This window comes from Martes martes (assembly GCF_963455335.1).
Source record: "Martes martes genome assembly, chromosome: 8".
Classification (NCBI taxonomy): Eukaryota; Metazoa; Chordata; class Mammalia; order Carnivora; family Mustelidae; genus Martes; species Martes martes.
Genome location: NC_137895.1, coordinates 54,146,827 through 54,169,073, shown reverse-complemented (window position 1 = coordinate 54,169,073; position 22,247 = coordinate 54,146,827). Strand labels below are relative to the sequence as shown.

Genomic DNA, 22,247 nt, shown 5'->3' with positions numbered 1-22,247 from the left:
TCATACTCACTGGGTCATGACTCCATTTCCAAGTGTGAGGAAAATGTGGAAATCATGGGATTCAAGGAAAGGGAGTTTAGGAAGTGATATTAAATGAGGGAGGTGTAACATGTCATTCTAACAACTATGCTGCACAGGCGTGCTTTCATTTCTGTTTGGAAATGAAGAAAACTGAGTCTCCGAGACATGTAGTATATACAAATATATATTTAATTCAAGCATGTATATTACATAGAGAGAGCTTGTGTATGTTTATCCAAATAAATGATCCTTCACCCAACTTAACTTGTGTAAACAATACCTTTCTAAAAGTACTTAATAAGCTCTCTCCCTTAAAATATAAGTAAATACATAGTGATTAAACAGGAGATAACATTTCCCAAGAGAATATTTTTGGTAAATGTAGAAAGAAGCAGTTAACTGTTTTTCCTAAATAGATTTGATTCTTGGGTTTTCAAAATTCGATTCTTGGGTTAATATTTTACCATTTAATTACTTTATAATATCAGGAAACTTTATTTGAACAATCATCTGTACTGATATAATGTATAAACACATTGCCATTTGTTTTTCAATGAATATTCTCTCTACCAAAGTGCCAAATCATAAAGTAAATCTTGTCTCAATGTCATGTTTTCTTAACTAAGTGGTTTCTGTTTAATAGTATTTTACTTGAATATCTGTATTAAAAAGTAACAAGAAAAATTTGTTTATTAAAATTAAAAAAAATAAAAAATAAAAAAAGTAACAAGAAAATAAATGTGTGAATATAAAACTGGATATGTTATAATAGAAAAATAATAATATTCTCAAAACAAAAAACTTTTTTTTAATTACACTTAGCTGAAACGTGAGAGAATTTAAGCTTTGGATAATGCATTGCTAACTAGTTAGGCAGCACCCATATAGATAAGAGGGGAAAAAACAGATTTATATTGTCTAAAAGAGAATTAAATATTCCTTGAAATATCTAAGGGTTAAAAAATCATATTCTGCATAGGAAATATTCTGACCCATTCTCATTCTGATCCATTCATGTCTTCACTTGTAGAATAAAGTTAACATTACATACGAATTAACGTGGATCCCAAAGTCAATTGTTTTCTGCAACATCCCCAAACCCTCCCAAGTTCACACATAGCTTTCCTGTAGCAGATTCTACTTTATCCCTCTTTGCTCCACAATGAGACAGCACAGGCCTGGGCACATGAGTTCTCTGGCTGCAATACCTGCTTCTGGGACTTGGGAATCTCACCAGCCGGACAAAGAGCTTGGTCAGGAACACAGCTGCGATGCCCTGGCTCTGCGGGCCTTTCACCTCTGCTTTGATCTAGGAGGTACCTGCTGATATGTTTCACTGACTCTCAGAGAGACCATGTCAGAGGAAAGATAGCCAATGATCATGTGACATTAGATGTCCCCCCCACACAGTTTCCACCGGTGTCAGCATTAACTCCTGCACTCAACTCTGTGTCAGACAGGAGTCATAGAAGACTCAAATGCTAAATCTTATACACATTTTTGGGATCACTTTAAACCTGGGATTTAGCAGGTAACATGAAGATTGAAAAAAAAAAAAGAAAGACCTCAAAATCTCATAAGATTAGGAAATGCTTAACAATAAAATTTAAAAATTATAAAAAAAAATATCCATATTCAACCTGACATGATTCCTACATTTTCTTTTCATGGAATGAAAGTGAGTTCCCAGGTGCTACATATATATAGTAAAAATAAAGAATGCCAAAATGTGTGCACATTTTACCCCCTATTTTTTTTTAAGATTTTATTTATTTATTTATTTGACAGAGATCACAAGTAGTCAGAGAGGCAGGCAGAGAGAGAAAGAGGAGGAAGCAGGCTCCCCGCTGAGCAGAGAACCCGATGTGGGGCTCGATCCCAGGACTCTGGGATCATGATCTGAGCCGAAAGCAGAGGCTTTAACCCACTGAGCCACCCAGGCGCCCCTACCCCCTATTTTTTAACAAACATCCAAAGGGTAGTCAGATTGCTTAATATATTACAGTAAATCTAAATACCTAAAAATTGAAATATAAACAATTTGAAAAACATCATATTTCTAATTCTGCTGTTCTCTTCAAATTGCTGGAAGAAACAACCTCTTTAATAAAATTAAGACAGAAACATAGAGACACAAAATTTTGAACAGATTTCACGGTAGCCCTTTTAAAGCATCAACATGAAATTCATTTGTTCTATTACTTCTATCAGAGCATGTTTAAAAATATATTATGAGTTTAATTCATTGAGCAGCTCGAGGCCCTATGTAATCCTAGAACTCAGTGTTAGGCAGGAACAAAAGCAGTTTTGTTTTGTTTTTCAGATCAACGACATTAACCTGTGTTCCTCAAGGTTCCCAACGCTCTGCTGCTTTAAAATTCTTCTTAGCAATATGTAGTAACAAGAACTGGAATCCACTTCAATGCCAGCTACACCAAGTGAAGTATTTTCATTTCAAAACACTCTCCCATGGTTTGAGCTTCCTTTTCCATCACTTCCAAACACAAATGTCTTATCCTCTTGTAAATAATGATAGTAGCACTTGTGAGAGTCTCCAGCTCTTTTTCTTGTCAGTTTGCCTTTTTCACATACAGTTTCTTTGCTAAGATCTAACTAATAGTTTTCAGGAAGTAGGTTTCTGACATAAAGAAAGAAAGCAGTCTGCAAATTCTCCATGCAACAGGGCAAACATGGTCTTTAGGCATGCCTGTGAACTGAGATCTTCGCTGTCCTGGTTTAATTACTCTGCATGGCAGCTGCCCATCTCTATCTATGCCTTGTATCAAATCCCCAGTTCTAAAATATGTCATTTAACAGAAATAGATTTGATTACTCTTTTTATGCTACTAAATGCTATATACCTTACTGGTAAAGGATGATTAAACCATCAAACTGACTGTGAATGTGTGTTTTAGAGGGTGAACAGTATGACTTCTAAACTCTCAGTGCAGTGCTGACTTCTGGGGTGTGGGGCATGAAGACCTGACTGTAGTTTACACTTGTCTGCTTCTGAAGCAGCAGCTGAGTGAAGTGACTGACTTTGGAAGTCCCAGCCTCTTCAGCAGCATCCAGAATAGCTCCCATGCAAATGAGTGTGCTGGGAGACTGAGCCTTAGGATCAGAACCCATTAGGTGGTATTGAATAACATTTGTGTATGTTAAGGACCACGTAGAAAATTGACTAAAAGTTTGCATGCATTCATGGGAATGCATTGTCTCTGATCTTTTTGAAAGTTGTATAGATTATGTTTATCATTGTTTAATATTAACTGGTCAACCAATGCATATATATCCCTAAAAACTTGGGACAAACCACCAATGAAAAGCACTTATTAGCAATTTTAGTTGTTAGAGCTTTTTAAGCAAGATGGCAGGTTTATCATGACTAAAATAGATATAATAGATTCTAGTAAACCTACCAAACTGTATACCTTTAAATATTTTATCAACAGTATTTTTAGCAAGCAAATATAATAAAGTATTATTGTCAGACTATGGACATATACCTCTTTTTAAGATTGACCTTTAATTTTCTGACTACTATGAGGAATGAGGTTACTATTAATTAGTTAATTATAAACACATTATACACAAAGATCTTTCCATCTTTAAAACACCCACACGGGGTGCCTGGGTGGCTCAGTGGGTTAAAGCCTCTGCCTTCGGCTCTGGTCATGATCTCAGGGTCCTGGGATTGAGACTCATGTCAGGCTCTCTGCTGGGCAGGGAGCCTGCTTCCTCCTCTTTCTCTCTGCCTGCCTCTCTGCCTACCTCTCTGCCTACCTCTCTGCCTACTTGTGATCTATGTCTGTAAATAAATAAACTAAATCTTTAAAAAAAAATAAAAATAAAAAATAAAACACCCACTCAGTTTTGTAACCAATGTCAATGTACTTTTAGTGCTTCTTAAACTATTTCCTATACCTCTTTTCTACTTCAACTTTTGAAGTTTATTAAGCTTATTTAAGCTTTATTCAGCTTATTGTCTTCTCTCCAGAAGCAGTGAGATGCCCTCTAGACTTTTAAAACTTTTGGCTTTAGGTATCTGGTGTGGACATGGCCCATGCTGATCTTCTTGGGGAAAGTGTCAAAATGCTGGGACTGAGAGAGGTTTGACTGAGAAGGGCAGTTGCACCACAATGCAACATGGTGGGACTTGGAGCAAGCTGGCTAGGCAGCCATTGTCTGGGCTTGCCATCCTCTGTAGATGACTCTGCCAATGGTGAGGGATAAGATAGGAGAATGACGCCCATCAGCTCTATTGCCCCAGGAGAGGTGACTCCTCTCAGATGTGCTCCAAGCAGAGTGAATAGTCTCTTCCTGTACACCTTAGGAGATCCTCAGCTCAAGCCATCTGCCCCAAGCTTGCTTTCCTGCCTTCTTTCCAGGAGTAGGGCAGCGTCCTCAGTGCTCTCTCACAGACAAGCCACTGTCTGCCAAAACTCCAGTTTTCGGGTCCTGCTTTTTGCAAAAACTCATGAAAATCAGCCCCTCCCCTCTCATTTTCACTGTCAATGGCACTGGGGAAGGATTCTCATGTTTTGACTAAATGTTCTCCATGTACTTTCCCCTCTGAGTTCCTCCCTTTCACATTTCTCCATGACTAGGGCTCTCCCCTCCACAGCTCCATTTCTTCCATTTCTTCCCCACACCATGTTTCTGCATTTCTTATCTTCCTTAATGTGGGTCCTTCTCTCCCTCTAGTTGTAGAGTCTTCTTTGTCAGTCAGGTCAATTTCTTGGGTATGCAGAATGATTTGATTGTTATCTAGTTGTTTTTGAGGGATGAAATGAGCCTAGTGTCTTCCTATTATGCCACCATATTTGCATCCCCCAACATCTTACTTCTAATTAAAATTGCAAGTGATAATCAACGCAGTATCTTTCACTTTTTAGATAATTCAAATTTTTAGAAAGGTCTGTTTTGCATTGCTGCCTCTTCCAAAATGACATTAAAGATAGGTGACTAAAAAACAGGTGACTCTGCTTTGACATTTCATGTAAAAACATAACTATTGTTCATAATTGTTCAAGATAGAGTGTAAGATGGAGAAACAGCAAAAATCGGAAGTATGAGAAGCAGCAAACCCTTTTTTTAAAAAAATGATAGGTCTGTTTCTGCTGACAACTTTACTGAACTAAAGATTCTTCTTGAAACTAAGGTAAGAAAAATGCCAATAGACACAGTGATTGGGGAAGGTAAATCAGGGCCTAAGACTTTAGCTACTAAAGGCAAAAGTTTAACAGAAATCCTCCCAAATAATTTGAATTTCAATCTACCAATGTATGTTATTAATCAAAAATTACACAGAGAAATATTCTAAGGATCAAGAACAAAGCAAACTGTTTCCCTTCATTGTTTTCATTTCTGTTCATATGATCTTCTATTTGTTTTCAAAGTAAATCACTTGTCTCTAATCCTTGTCTTAATGTAACCAAGAATTTTGATTATGATTACTTGTGATTTATTCATACTCACTTAATTTCTATCAATTTTATTATAAAAACAAATAAATGAAAGTAATGTGTAAGAAAAGCATAATATAAAAATAACACCTTTGTTTTTGGAATATTCTTTCAAAATTCTATGTGCTCTAGCTGCTTTATTATAAATTTCACACTAGGGGCACCTGGGTGGCTCAGTGGTTTAAAGCCTCTGCCTTTGGCTCAGGTCATGATCCCAGGGTCCTGGGATTCTGCTGTCATTCTGCTCTGTTTTATTTACCTATGCTATCATGAGCACATCTCTCTCTCTCCCTCTCAGTTTATTTACTTATTATTTCATCTTCAGGTTAAATTGCAGTTTCTACTACCTTAATTCTTTTCACTCAATGTTGTTATAGTTTTTACTTTTCTTTGTCACAGGTTAGACTTGCTAAATGTCAAAATAGTGAATTCAAGTGATATCTTAGTGAAATCTTACATGATAAAGAAAAGTTGAAGTAGAAAAGAGGTATAGGAAATAGTTTAAGAAGCACTAAAAGTACATTGACAATGGTTACAAAAGTGTGTGGGTGTTTTATTTTTTATTTTTATTTTTTTTTTTAAGATTTAATTTATTTATTTACAGACATAGATCACAAGTAGGCAGAGAGGTAGGCAGAGAGGCAGGCAGAGAAGCAGGCAGAGAGAAAGAGGGGGAAGCAGGCTCCCCGCCCAGCAGAGAGCCTGATATGAGTCTCAATCCCAGGACCCTGAGATCATGACCAGAGCTGAAGGCAGAGGCTTTAACCCACTCAGCCACCCACGCACCCCGCGTGGGTGTTTTAAAGACAGAAAGATCTTTGTGTATAATGTGTTTATAATTAACTAATTAATAATAACCTCATTCCTCATAGTAGTCAGAAAATTAAAGGTCAATCTTAAAAAGAGGTATATGTCCCTAGTCTGACAATAATACCTTATTACATTTGCTTGCTAAAAATACTGTTGATAAAATATTTAAAGGTATACAGTTTGATAGGTTTACTAAAACCTATTATATCTATTTTAGTTATGATAAACCTGCCATCTTGTTTAAAAAGCTCTAACAACTAAAATTGTTAATAAGTGCTTCTCATTGGTGGTTTGTCCCAAGTTTTTAGGGATACATATGTACCTGCTGATCTATTAATATTGAACAATGATAAACATAATCTATACAACTTTCAAAAAGATCAGAGACAATGCATTCCTGTGAATGCATGCAAACTTTAATCAATTTTCTACTTGGTCCTTAACATATACAAATGTTATTCAATACCACCTAATGGATTCTGATCCTAAGGCTCAGTCTCCCAGCACACTCATTTGCATGGGAGCTATTCTGGATGCTGCTGAAGAGGCTGGGGCTTCCAAAGTCAGTCACTTCACTCAGCTGCTGCTTCAGAAGCAGACAAGTGTAAACTACAGTCAGGTCTTTATGCCCCACACCCCAGAAGCACTACACTGAGAGTTTAGAAGTCATACTGTTCACCCTCTAAAACACACATTCACAGTCAGTTTGATGGTTTAATCATCCTTTACCAGTAAGGTATATAGCATTTAGTAGCATAAAAAGAGTAATCAAATCTATTTCTGTTAAATGACATATTTTAGAACTGGGGATTTGACACAAGGCATAGATAGAGATGTGCAGCTGCCATGCAGAGTAATTACAGCAGGATCGGGAAGATCTCAGTTCACAGGCATGCCTAAAGACCATGTTTGCCTTTAAGAGAAAGCCCTGTTGCATGGAGAATTTGCAGACTGCTTTCTTTCTTTATGTCAGAAACCTACTTCCTGAAAACTATTAGTTAGATCTTAGCAAAGAAACTGTATGTGAAAAAGGCAAACTGACAAGAAAAAGAGCTGGAGACTCTCACAAGTGCTACTATCATTATTTACAAGAGGATAAGACATTTGTGTTTGGAAGTGATGGAAAAGGAAGCTCAAACCATGGGAGAGTGTTTTGAAATGAAAATACTTCACTTGGTGTAGCTGGCATTGAAGTGGATTCCAGTTCTTGTTACTACATATTGCTAAGAAGAATTTTAAAGCTGCAGAGCATTGGGAACCTTGAGGTACACAGGTTAATGTCGTTGATCTGAAAAACAAAACAAAACTGCTTTTATTCCTGCCTAACACTGAGTTCTAGGATTACATAGGGCTTCGAGCTGCTCAATGAATTAAACTCATAATATATTTTTAAACATGCTCTGATAGAAGTAATAGAACAAATGAATTTCATGTTGATGCTTTAAAAGGGCTACCGTGAAATCTGTTCAAAATTTTGTGTCTCTATGTTTCTGTCTTAATTTTATTAAAGAGGTTGTTTCTTCCAGCAATTTGAAGAGAACACCAGAATTAGAAATATGATGTTTTTCAAATGTTTATATCTCAATTTTTAGGTATTTAGATTTACTGTAATATATTAAGCAATCTGACTACCCTTTGGATGTTTGTTAAAAAATAGGGGGTAAAATGTGTGCACATTTTGGCATTCTTTATTTTTACTGTATATATGTAACAACTGGGAACTCACTTTCATTCCATAAAAAGAAAGTGTATGAATCATGTCAGGTTGAATATGGATATTTCTTTTTAATTTTTGTAATTTTAAAATTTTATTGTTAAGCGTTTCCTAATCTTATGAGATTTTGAGAAGGTCTTTCTTTTTTTTTCAATCTTCATGTTACCTGCTAAATCCCAGGTTTAAAGTGATCCCAAAAATGTGTATAAGATTTAGCATTTGAGTCTTCTATGACTCTTGTCTGACACAGAGTAGAGTACAGGAGTTAATGAGATACTGACACCAGTGGAAACACTGTGGGGAGCTAGCTAATGTCATGTGATCATTGGCTATCTTTCTTCTGACATGGTCTCTCTGAGAGTCAGTGAATCATATCAGCAGGTACCTCCTGGATCAAAGCAGAGGTGAAAGGCCCGCAGAGCCAGGACATCGCAGCTGTGTTCCTGACTGACCAAGCTATTTGTCCTGCTGGTGAGATCCCAAGGCCCGGAAGCAGGTATTGCTGCCAGAGAGCTTGTGTGACCCATGTCTGTGCTGTCCCATTGTGGAGCAAAGAGGGATAAAGTAGAATCTGCTACACGAAAGCTAGGTGTGAAGTTGGGAGGGTTTTGGAATGTTGCAGAAAACAATTGACTTTGGGATCCACGTTAATTCATATGTAATGTTAACTTTATTCTACAGGTGAAGACAGGAATGGATCAGAATGAGAATGGGTCAGAATATTTCCTATGCAGAATATGATTTTTTAACCCTTAGATATTTCAAGGAATATTTAATTCTTTTTTAGACAATATAAATCTGTGTTTTTTCCCCTCTTATCTGTATGGGTGCTACCTAACTAGTAGCAATGCATTATCCAAAGCTTAAATTCTCTCACCTTTCAGTTAAGTGTAATAAAAAAAAAAGTTTTTTGTTTTGAGAATATTATTATTTTTCTATTATAACATATCCAGTTTTATATTCACACATTTATTTTCTTGTTATTTTTAAATACAGATATTCAAGTAAAATACTATTAAACAGAAACCACTTAGCTAAGAAAACATGACATTGAGACAAGATTTACTTTATGATTTGGCACTTTGGTAGAGAGAATATTCTTTGAAAAACAAATGGCAATGTGTTTATACATTATATCAGTATAGATGATTGTTCAGATAAAGTTTCCTGATATTATAAAGTAATTAAATGGTAAAATATTAACCCAAGAATCGAATTTTGAAAACCCAAGAATCAAATCTATTTAGGAGAAACAGTTAACTGTTTCTTTCTACATTTACCAAAAATATTCTCTTGGGAAAATGTTTTCTCCTCTTTAATCACTATGTATTTATTTATATTTTAAGGGAGTTTATTAAGTACTTTTTGAAAGGTATTATTTATACAAGTTAAGTTGGGTGAAGGATCATTTATTTGCATAAACATATACAAGCTCTCTCTATGTAATATACATGCTTGAATTAAATATATATTTGTATATACTACATGTCTCGGAGACTCAGTTTTCTTCATTTCCAAACAGAAATGAAAGCACACCTGTGCAGCATAATTGTTAGAATGACATGTTACGCCTCCCTCATTTAATATCACTTCCTAAACTCCCTTTCCTTGAATCCCATGATTTCCACATTTTCCTCACACTTGGAAATGGAGTCATGACCCAGTGAGTATGAAGTTCATGTGAATGAATGAGTGGGGTCTGACATAAGTAAGGTGGCGGGTACAGAGTCTGTCAAATTGGGGCATGGGTGTCCTTACTAAAGAGGGAGTTACTCTTTTTGGTGTCAATATAGTACCCATTGGGGCATAAAACAGCCACTAAGTGATCAAACATAATTTTTCCAAAGATGTTATAAATCTAGATTTTTAGGTAAGTATGGAATATGATGTACATTTTTAAATTTTGGCAATTAATTCAATATTTTTAAAAACAGTGAAAGCTTAGCATAACATGTCCATAAACATAATGGACCTTTATTTAATTGTGTAGGATCACTGTTGTAAGGCATTACAAAGAGAAATTATGAAAATAATTTTCTTTCTAATGTTCCCAGGTAAATATTTACTTTGACTTGCTTATTTCAGATGATCAGGCTTATCTTTCTTTTAGCTGTCCCTGTTACTTCATGATAGATCATGTTATTTTCATGCCTCATGAAACATTGCATAGGAGTTGAGCTGTGTTCTTTGACTGCGGCCCTCAAAAATGAGTGAGGAGAGAGTGACATATGCAGACCTTAAAGTACCCAATTCAAGGAAACAGAAGGGCAAAAGAGGTCCAGGTGATAAAAAGAGAGGTAAGGGTTTTTCAGTTCATTTTGTTTTCTGAAAACATTATGATGTCAAATAAGAAAAAGTGCAATCATAATAATCATGTCTATACTTATTTGATATTTTATGTCTGGCTCTTTATATATCAGTGGGCATATTTCAATGTCATATTCAATGAGTTTTATTATCACAGTGAATAGGGACATTCATTTTAGTTCCAGAATGAATTTCCATTTCCTTCTAATTCTGGGGATTTAGTTATGCTAAATGCTTACTATGTATTTTGTCTTCTGATTTGTACAGATTTTCCATGTTATATTGTTGCATTATCCCTGGGAGTTATGTGTGTTATCCTCCTGCTGGCAATCACAGGCTTAAGATCTATATGTGAGTATTGGACATACACAGTTCTTATGAGAGCAATGAGCCAGAGTGAGAAATGAAATGTAATAACTACTGGATTTTTGCAGAGCCCGTGTAAATCATAAAGTTCTATACAGATGTTAATAATGGTGTTGATGATAATATTGATGATGATGATTTTATTTGGCTGTCACTTAGTTTTTATGCTACACAAAAGAGGGTACATAATAGTTGTAATAGCACAAAATTTGGCTGAAATGTATAGTGAAGCTTACATACATATTCATCCTTATATTTTGTGTAGAAGGGGGTTTTCTATATAATCAAAGAATTGAAAAAAACTTTACTTGAATATTACATACCTATTCATACTGTAATACTGCTAAAATCACAGAGGAATATGAGGTTGATCTATTTTCTATATCACATATATTTCATATCAGTTCCTTTTTAAAAAAGATTTTGTTTATTTAACACAGAGAGAGGGAGTACAAGTAGGGGGAGCAACAGGCAGAGGGAGAGGGAGAAGCAGGCTCTGGCTGAGCTTGGAGCCCCCATTCCAGGGCTTGATCCCAGGATCCTGGAATCATGACCTGAACTGAAGGGAGAATTTTAACCGACTGAGCCACCCAGGAGCCCCTATTGCATGCCCATTTGTACAATATCTATACAACACCTCCTTTTAATATCTTTTCCCTGATGTTTATTAAATCTGTGGTTCATTCATTCAACACAATTTTGGCTCAGGAACTATGTATACTAAAGATACAGGGGTTTTGAAAGTCAGTTCACAATGAGCTTAGTTTAAAGGGGAAGACTTTTTAAATGAATCAGTTTTTAAAATAAATATTATCAGTGCTGGGATAATGGCATGAAGATATCAGATGGATGGGATAGTCCCTGAGGCCAAGAAAGTTTTCCTCCAGGAGATAATAACTGATATGATAAGAAGGTTAGGTAGGACTTAATCAGGAAGGTCAGGGAAGAGAAGACTCATCTAGGCAGAGAACAAGATGAACAAAAGAACGCACTGATGTGTGAGGAGATTTAAGTTTCTGGGCAAATAAAAGAAGTAGCTAGAAACAGGATGGCTAGGTATATAATTTATGATAACTTTAATATCATGTTACGCAATTTTAGATTTGTTCTACAAAACAAAAAGGAACTTGGGAAGATATTACAGAGGGAAAACAGGGCTCATGTCCCATGAACATAGAGAGACTTGGGAAAAGTCAATTTGAAAAGACTGGAAAGTGGGTGGGGGGACCAGACAGGAGGATATTTCAGGAATTAGGGTTAGCTAGAATGATTGAATTACTGTCTTAAAAGAAGTGATGTGGCATTGGGACCGTTTATGAGAAATATTTACTATGTAGAATTGTTAGGGTATGTCTTTTATTGATTGTGTGAGGGAGCAAATGAATTAGTGATACCATTTGACGTCAGGCTATATACTTTGGCAAATAAATTCCACTAAATGTTACGGAAAACATTAGGCTATGAAGTGTGTGTGTGTGTGTGTGTGTGTGTGTGTGTGTGTGTGTGAATAATGGTGAGGAGTGAGGAGTTGTGGCATATCAGTGGAGATGAAAAGAAAGAATTAGATGGTTTGAGTCTCTTAGAGTGAGCATTTGATAGTAGACGCAGACCCATCAGGATGCATATGGTAGGATTAAAAGTCTGGAGATCAAGAGAGATACCTAGATTAGAGATATAAATTGGGCTTTCATCAATTAATGTAACAAGTATTGGTAACAGAATAGAGGAAAGCAGAAGCTAGACCATGCTTTACCTTATCAAACTAGAGAGAATAGATTTTCTAGAAGAAAAAGGGTGAGGAGGATGATTCTTAGGAAAATTAACATCTAGGATAGGTGGAAGATGGGTAAACAGTGAAAAACAGTGATGCTTTGGTTAAAGAAGTAGGAGGGAATCCAAAACATTCTGGCATCATATGGAAGGAGGGTAAAGATAGTCATGGGTTCCAAATGGTAAAGATAGTCATGGGTTCCAAATGGTATGGGAAGATCAAGTAAAATAACGGCCAACGGTATGCTTACTAAATTTGGCAAGAGAGAGATCACTAACGACATTTGCTAGAGTAGATTCAGTTGAATGGTGGGTATCATCGAAGCCTGATTGCAGTGGCTTATACTTCAAACATTAGGAAGCAGAGACAATGAATACAGAAAATTATTTTTTTAATTATGGCAAAGCAAAAACTTTACCAAGTTTTGAAAGTATGTGGATCTACATGATCTCATAGATTGTAAAGGGACTATAAACGGATACAACTCTGTTTGGTATTAGCTTCTAAAACTGAACATGAGGGGCACCTGGGTGGCTCAGTTGTTAATGTGTCTGTCTTAGACTCAGGTCATGATCCCAGCATCCTGGGCTCCCTGCTCTGAGGGAAGCCTGCTTCTCCCCCTCCTACTCCCTCTGCTTGTGTTCCCTTTCTCGTTGTCTCTCTCTCTCTCTCTATCAATTAAATAAATAAATAACATCTTAAAAAAAAAAAAGCTTAACATGATGAGTCAGACATTCTCACTGATGACTGGTAGTAGCAGAATTGGAAATTAAGATTCTCAGTTGTGTAACAAACTTCAAAGGATTTTTCTTTAATATTCACATACTTATAGAGAAGTATATTTTATGCTTTTATGTTTTTTTATTTGTGACTTTTGGGAAGATATTGTTATTTCTCTCAGAGTTATTTAACTTTCTTTTTGCATATTAGAAGTAACTAAGTTCTTGGTCTGCGTGAATTCAATGAATCAATTATAAGCTTATCCTAGTAGAGAGTCAGTTGCTAAATAAATACTAAATACTAAATCTTACCAACGTTGAAATCTTTATTTGAAGAGTAGATGACATAGAAACTGCTTAATGTTTTATTTCAAGTTTATATTTTCCAATTTATATGTTTGTATGTTTTATATTTTGTGTTTTATAAGTTTTATGTACTTAAAAATGGATAGCAAGTTAAATTTTTATTTAAAAAATCTGTTTTATTTTTGATACTTCAAACTATTTTAAACTACCATTTTCTCTGATTGTACTTTCATTTAGTCAACAACATTCACTATGCCATTTAGGATTAGAGCAAGCAGCAAGTATAATAATGTGATCTATGAAAGGCATTCACGACCGTAATTTTATAATATGGATTGAAGTTTTTCAGAAATGTCCTGCACACATGATGCAGAATAAGAATGACACAAAAAATAAAAATGCTTCCTTAGGAGAAGTTGAAGATGACTCAATTTTACCACCTATTATAGGTATGTACTGAATACTTATAATTTACAATTTTTTTAATGGCATTATCCAGTCTGTCCCATTTCAATACAGAATTTAAAACCTTTATGTTGTGCTTTGTCAGGTCTTTTAATTTTGCTCACCCTTTTATTTTTTCTTTTCTTTGTTTTTTGAAATCAAATCCGTTTTCTTTATTATAGCTAATTTAACTCTTGACTTTCACAAAGTCATGTGATTTGATTATTTGAGTAATTAATGCTTAAGGATAAATTTTCCCCAGTACTGATCTCTTGGAATTAACATCATCTCTGTGTATTCACTTTACGGATTTTTTCCCGCCAGGATATCTGCTCCACATGGTTGCAGTTTATTTGTCCCCGTGAAGTCAAAATTTCTCGGTGCAATTCTAACGATGGTCTGAGGTCTGTCAGAGACAGTCCCAGGACCCACAGTTTGGCCAAAGAGCTATTACCAGCATTAGACTTTTGGGAAATGGGAAAACCACCTATTTTTTGGTCGTTCAGCCTGAAGTAAGCCAGAAATATGTGTAAAGTGCAGGTCTCTAAGAGGTCTTGTGGTTGAAGATCATGGTGGCTTTTGTTTTCAAGACAACGACAGTGACTCATTTCGAGGAATATGGCACTGCTGTGGAAAAAGCTGTTACTATTTTTCAGAAGAAGAGAAAACTTGGGAGGAGAGTAAGAAGTCATGTGAAGTCCTGAGTTCTAATCTCATTAAGATTGATAATAAAGTGGAGCAGGTATGTCTGCTTTATTAAACTTGATTAAATGCTTTATGAGAAGTCCTGTGTCTTGAGTTAGGATCATTGTTTCAACTTTCCTCCCACATTATTTGGCGACTTTCCTCCCACATTATTTGGCCACTTTGTTTTGAAGCACTTGTGAATCAGAGTAGATTTCTCTAAAGAGGAGATGAAGGTGTAACATAGACCTAGAAGAACCCCTGTTTTATTTACTTATTTTTTAAAGTAGGCTCTAGCCCAGCCTGGAGCCCACATGAGGTTTTAACTCATGACCCTGAGATGAAGACCTGAGATGAGATCAAGGGTCAGGTACTTAACCAACCAAGCCACCTAAGCACCCCAAGATCCGTTGTTTTAAAAAATGAACAGGAGAGCCATTTCACTGTTAGTCTTTTTATTGTATGTGTTGCATCTTCACGTTTTCGTATATATTAGACAGTTTTTAGCTTCTCAGGGCTACTACAGGGCAAAAGAAAAACTACCTTCAATGGTGTGAGCAATGTAAAGTAGTAATTCTCATTATCTGAGTTCTGTTATTCCTTTTTGTTCAGTATTTGGAAGGAGTCACACTTGTAAGGGAAGATGAATCTCTCACTTTCATGAGTGGCCATGGGAAAAAGGATGAAAAATAGAGACTGAATATACTGGAATGATTCTTTAAAAATGAACTTTTAGTTTACCTTTTTTTTCATTTTATTTTATTTCTTTTCAGTGTTCCAGAATTCATCATTTATGCACCACCCCCCGTACTCCATGCAATACGTGCCCTCCATAATACCCACCACCAGGCTCACCTAACCAACCCCCCTCCCCAAAAAAAGCCCTCGGTTTGTTTCTCAGAGTCCACAGTCTCTCATGGTTTGTCTCCCCCTCCGATTTCCCCCAACTCACTTCTCCTCTCCATCTACCAATGTCCTCCGTGTTATTCCTTATGTTCCACAAGTAATTGAAACCATATGATAATTGACTCTCTCTGCTTGACTTATTTTACTTTTAATCCAGAATGGCAGAGGAAACATCTCTTTTCTAGAAGAGACAATCTAGATCAAATTTGCCATTCCTTATAAAGTTTAGGACTATAAAGTCAATTGAATGGATTCTGTAGATTTCCTTCTAATAATTCTATTTAGGCACCAAATTCCAGTTACACTGTTTAGTCTTAGCAATGTTACTTCTCAGAGGATCTTGTGAAGGATGAGTGAAAAGCCCTATGTTTGAAAACCAGCAACATCACTCAGGTGTGCCTGGCTGGCTCAGTCAGTGGTGTGTGTGACTCTTTTTTTTTTTTTTTTTTTATTTCATTACTTTTTTTTTTAATTAAATTTTTTATTTATTTTCAGCGTAACAGTATTCATTGTTTTTTCACCACACCCAGTGCTCCATGCAATCTGTGCCCTCCCTAATACCCACCATCTGGTTCCCCCACCCTCCCACCCCGCACCTTCAAAACCCTCAGGTTGTTTTTCAGAGTCCATAGTCTCTCATGGGCATGTGACTCTTGATCTCAAGAGTTGTGAGTTCAAGCCCCATGTTGGGTGTAGAGCTTATCTATAATAATAATAATAATAATAGTAATAGTAATAACAATAATAGTTGTAGTTATAGTAAAATGATTAAATAAGTAAAACAAAAAGCCCTATGTTTTCTTGTTTGTAAAATTCTTATTAAAATAAAAATATGAATAAATCACTTTTACCTATAAGAAACAGATGAACTAAGAAATCACATTAAGGAGTCAAATTTTAAAAATCCAGCTACATCTTATTAATACCTTGATTCATTACAACCTCAATGGTTATCAGTCTGTTCTGAAATGATTTGTTTTCTTTTCTCAGAAATTTACTTTATTTGTAATCTGTACTCTCCCTGTAATCTGTAATTTCCAATTCAATGCTCTTCAGTTTTAGTCCTACCATTGAAGTTTCTAGGCTTCAAAGTTTCAGTGAAACTTCTTATATTATTATCCCTGTGTCTCCGGGAACGAATCTAGAGCCTTTGAAATTCCTTGTGACTTTAGTCGTGGGTTAGAGCAAAGCTCCATTGCATCGTCTATAATCTGATAGCCTTGTTGTCAGGACCTACCCTGGAATACTGAGGCACTATACAAACCAGAGACAGACTTTGCTGCAGAGCAGCATTGCTCTTACAGTAATGGCTTAGGATTTTAGTCTTTTGCTATTTTCCAAAGTCTAGAAGTGTAATGAAAGCAGTGCCTTAAATCCATTGATGCAGAAAAATGAGATCGGCTTTTATACAAGTAGGTATACCTGTAAATCTAACAGAAATATGTGAGTGAAAGAATCAATGAACATTTAATTTTACTGTTTCTTCAGAGACTTAGAAATGATAAAGTATATTATATTTTATATAATACTCATTCATCTTTCCTACTCTAAAAGATACACTACTGAGATTTTTTTCTTATACAATTTAACTATAGTGAAAAGAATATTGAAGTCTGTGTGTGTGTTTCAGAGAGAGAGAGAGAGAGAGGAGAGAAAGAGAGGGAGAGAGACAGAGGGAGAGGATTTGAGAGAGAGAGAGAGAGAGAGAAAGACAGAGAGGTAATAAATACATTGCTTTTAGGAAAGAACATTAATTTGTTGCTTTACATTTGCATCCATAAGGGAACTTTTTTTCCTTTTTTAAATAGTTTTTTATTTTTTATTTACATGTAAGGTATTATTAGCCCCAGGGGTACAGGTCTGTGAATCGCCAGGTTTACACACTTTACAGCACTCACCATAGTATGTACCTTCCCCAATGTCCTTAAGCCAACCACCTCCCTACTCCCCTCCCCATGGCAACCCTCAGTTTGTTTTGTGAAATTAAGTCTCTTGTGGTTTGTCTCCCTCCCGATCCCATCTTGTTTCATTTATTCCATAAGGGAACATTTGAAGTGAATAAAATATGCCAATTGGAATAATGATTACAAATAACTTAACAAATTTTTAAAGATATTTTTGACACTGCATTCATTACTCAGTGCAGAAAATTTTCAAAACTAAGAGTATGATTCCCACTTCAGTTATGGAAAATACTCAAGGAAGATTTTTTTTTATTTTATTTTTATTTTTTTGCTACAGTGCACATAGCTAATAAATAGCATAAACTGTAGGTCTAGTTTCTTCATTTTCACTGCTGTACATGATTCCACAGTGTGGATATGCTTCATCCATTCTCTAGATGATGGGAATTTGGGTTGTTTCCAGCTCTTGTGTTTATGATAGTCCCTCATGAAACATTCTTAGATATGACTCCCGTGTGTCTTCTTTTTTTTTTTTTTTAATGATAAATCATCCTATGAGTGGAATCATTGGTCAGTAGGATTTGTACAAGTTCAATTTTTTAAAAATTTCTTTTCAGCGTAATAGAATTCATTGCTTTTGCACCACATCCAGTGCTCCATGCAATACGTGCCCTCCATAATACCCACCACCTGGCTCCCCCTACCTCCCAAACCCCGCCCCTTCAAAACCCTCAGGTTGTTTTTCAGAGTCCATAGTCTCTCATGGTTCAACTCCCCTTCCAATTTCCCTCAACTCTCTTCTCCTCTCCATCTCCCTATGTCCTCCATGACAAGTTCAATTTTATATGAGAATTCCAGATTATTTTTCAATATGATTTTAACATCAGTTTTAAAGGTATCTTTGATCTCTACTATCCCACAAACTTGGTGTTGTTATTTTTACTTTCTGCCAATTAAATAGTTGTAAAATATCTCCTGATCTATAGTGAGCTTGGCTCTTTCCTATTTATTGGCTATATGCTATATTTATTTGAAATGTGTTCTTATGTTTTGTCCATTTTTTTCTTATTGGGTAATTTTATTTTGATATTGCTTGATAGATATATATGTTTGTTCTTTAAGTTACTGCAGATGTCTCCAGATTTGAAGCTTGTATTTTCACATTCTTTAAGGTATAGAGAAGTTCTAGGTTTAGTGCAATCCTATTTACCTATCTACTTTATCGTATGTGAAGTTTTTTTCAAGTCCATCATGTCCCTTTCTGGATATCTTTCATTCATTCATAAAGAAGTGAATGATTTGTTCATTAAATCCTTTCCATACCCATTTCTTCTCTGCACATGGAGAAATTAGTCTGCCTCCTCCGTTTATCAGAGTGGCATTGGAAGATAAATGTGTCCAGTATTTTACGAGTCCTCTGCGGGTGAGGTGTTTTCAGTGATGTTATGAATAATACCTAATTCTACTTTCCCACAGAACTTTATTCAATCAAAAATAAGATACAATTACTGGACTGGATTACATAAAGTAGGAGCTAAGCATCCCTGGAAGTGGCTGGATGGCACACCCCTATCTCCGATGGTGTAAGTTTTCATGTCAGCATTTTCCATTCCCTCTCCTGCTAAGGAACTGCCTGGTAGATTATAGGTCAAGAAGAGGAAGGGATCCTTGGGGATTTAGGAATATCTTGAATTCCATGTGATCTCACTTCTCAGCTAGGCAACCAAATGCAAATCTCAGGCTTCCAATAAACTCAAAGAGCATTATTTATTCCCATGTTCTTCAATGGAGGGTCCTTCCAAACATGGTAAAGAGACATTTTGCTTTTGTATCTTTCTCTTGTATGTTCTGTGATACTAGCATGTTCACTAGTTTGGTTGCAGGAAATGGTAAAAGTATAATGAGGAGAGAAAAGTCATATCTAATCCCAGCTCTCTCTGTCAGTGCGACCTGTACCTATTTAGTTGGTGTCATTCAAGAACTAAAAAGAAAAGAGCTTTTTCCATTAAGTGACTTGGTAATCTTGCATCTCTAATGTGGTCCCTTAGTGTCTTTCATGCTATTATTTCACAGAAGTCCACATAGTTTCTGGTAGTCCTGTCTCACTGGTAAATCCCATACATTTGTTGGTTGATGTCCGGGAAACTAGTTTAGAAAAGGAAGCAAATGATCTAACTCAATCTGAGTAACATGGGGCACAGTATGAGAGACATTGGGTTATTTAACATGTTTGTTGATGGCCTGTAATATGCCAGGCACTGCTCTGGGCATTGAAACTACAGTGATGAATAAAACAGGCCACAGTATCCTCCCCTTACGGATATTACATTCTAATGCAGGCATGATAGTGCTGGTGGGGATGAATGAGGACAAAACAAATAAGCTAAGTAAATGATATGGCACATTAGAAGACAAATGCTATGGAGTATTGTGAAGTCTCTTATTTTTTTGCTATATGACAGTATCTTTTGTGTATGAAGGTAAGAGAAAGAGATTTCACTGTTTTAAATGGGATGGTCAGAGACAATCTCCTGGAGAAATGTTTGTACAGTACCTTGAATGAACCAGCCATTTGCATTACCTGATGGGACGGCTCGCTAATAGTAGATACAGCTGGTGTAAAGACCCTGAGGTAGGAGTGTATTGAACATGCTTGAGGAAATAGCAAGAGGGCCTGCAATGCTAGAGCAAGGTGAACAAGGGGGCGGGGGAGATGCAGGTTAGAGACTTAACGACAGTGGGAGTGTGTAGGACATCAGAAAAGTATAAGAACTTGGATTTTTTCATGAAGGCATGAGAAGCTATTAGAGGGTTTTGAGCAGAGGAGGGACACAAACAGGCTTCTTGTTTTAGGAGGTACTCTAAACACTCTGTTGAGATTACTTGGTGTGTGTTCTTTTGGGGGAGGGAGCAGGGAGTCTAAATGAGGATGCAGGAGGCTGTTGAAGAGTCTGTTGCAGTCATCCAGGTGAGATGTCATGACTTGATGATTGGTAGGGTTGATGCTGTTGTAAAGTGGCCAGATTCCACACTTCTTTCAAAGATGTGTGAAAGAGAGACAAATCAGGGATGGCTCCAGGGTTTTGGTCCAGAAGTTGTAAGACTGATGCTGCTATCACTGTTAATAGACCATAATTGGGATTCAGTGTTAGATACAACCTTAATGACTCTGTTCAACATTTAGCTATGTATACAGGTGTCATACGGGGCATTGTGATACATGATCATGAAGCTCACATGAGAGGTCAGTGCAGGGAATGCAGATGTTGTACACAGCAGTGCACAGTGAAATAAGTTAGAGTGTGGAAGTGATTCTCAGGAAATCTAAGGCCCTTGGACACCTGAGTGTTTAAGATAATGATAAGATAATGGGGAGATGAGGATAACCAGAAAATATCATTGAGTAAAGTGCTTTGAGATACAAAAGTAAAACCATGAAAGGACAGGTAGAGTAATGGAATCCTTGTAAAGGAAGTACTACTGAAGTAATAGCGGAATTTAAAATGTTGGTGAGTTCTCACTGATAAATTTTACTACTTGAAATTGTTACTTCTTATCAGTTACATTCATGAACATTTGAAGGGAAATTAAAACTAAGTAACATTATTTTTTCTGTATGCTGTAGCCTAGCCCCCAAATTTAAAATCCAGTTACTTTATTCTCATAGCCCCAATTTCACAACATTTGAACATTTTGTTTGGTGTGGAAACCAGTAAGCTGAGTCGGGAAAAGTGCACTGTGTTTTAAATGCATATAAGCACCTTCTATGATTAAAGTGAGGCTGGCATTTTAAATGCATACTCTGTGCACATTAATCCAAATCATAGGAAGCTGGAATATTTTCATATGTAGTTACAGTATGTCACAAAATGAATTTATTATATTTGGTCACTTTCCAGAAGTTTCAGGAGTTTTAGAAGAATTTTTCAAGTGTATATGTCTAACTTACGTATACATCCCAGTCTGTACTAGTCTTTCTACTTCTCCCCTATCTCCACCTGTCAACTGACATTTCCATTAGTTTTAGACACAATTCCACTTCATAATCTTACAGCTATATGTCTGTCACATGATTTGTATGCCTACTGAAATAATTGCACATATGTTTTAAATTTGTGATAAATTTTGCCTGACAAATGACTTGCTAACATAAATATATTCTCTGGTACAGGAAGTTCCAGCAGAGTTTATTCGATGCAAAATGTGGACACTTCAAGTCATCAACTATTTCTACTGCTGATTGTCAGAGATCCTTTCCTTACATTTGTGAAAAGTCGTTCACTGGCCCTTGTCATTAAAAGAATTATTGTCATCAAAATTTTAATATTTTCTTTCTTTAACAGCTATTAGGTAAAAAACTTAGGGCATTCACTCAAATTAGTTTACTCTGCATGATTCATTAAGGGTAATGATCTTTCAAACATTCCTCAGCAAGGTTAAAGCACTAAGATTTATCAATAGGAAAATTATACATCCAAAAAATAAGTTTATTGTTTAGAAATTTCAAGAATGAATCCATCAGAGAATATGAAACAAATTCATTTTGATTGAGTGTAAGATTTTACATTTAAGAATAATTAAATGATCCTGATACAAGTAGGTAATTAATACATTCACATTGTTCAAAATATAAGAGATACATAATGATGAACAAATTCTCTTAACCTATCTTGTTCCTTATTCACCTAGTTCCCTTCTTACAGGCAAACATGTAACAGATAGTATTCTGAAAATATTCTAGGAAAGTACAGCCATATGCATGCTATCTGCTAAACAAAATGTTACATAACTACAAACAATAGTATTGCTTCTTTACTTTTTTGTTTAAAA

The 22,247-nt window shown here is 35.9% G+C and overlaps 1 protein-coding gene across 1 annotated transcript; it reads left to right on the top strand.

Annotated features, from left to right (window-relative positions):
• Positions 1-13,826: 13,826 nt before the first annotated feature.
• Positions 13,827-21,731, top strand: LOC308347833 (C-type lectin domain family 9 member A-like). The gene is made up of 4 exons (XM_080811589.1): positions 13,827-13,928; positions 14,514-14,665; positions 18,894-19,000; positions 21,589-21,731. Exons 1-4 carry the CDS (start codon positions 13,844-13,846, stop codon positions 21,713-21,715), a joined length of 471 nt encoding a protein of 156 aa, XP_080667715.1. The 5' UTR covers positions 13,827-13,843; the 3' UTR covers positions 21,716-21,731.
• The last annotated feature ends 516 nt before the right edge of the window (positions 21,732-22,247 follow it).

Bases quoted from the DNA above. Each gene is read 5' to 3' on its own strand.
- LOC308347833 (XM_080811589.1), top strand. From the start codon at position 13,844: ATGATGCAGAATAAGAATGACACAAAAAATAAAAATGCTTCCTTAGGA. The intron at 14,666-18,893 runs GTATGTCTGCTT...ACTTTCCCACAG, and splicing joins TTGATAATAAAGTGGAGCAG to AACTTTATTCAATCAAAAAT. The intron at 19,001-21,588 runs GTAAGTTTTCAT...TCTCTGGTACAG, and splicing joins ACACCCCTATCTCCGATGGT to GAAGTTCCAGCAGAGTTTAT.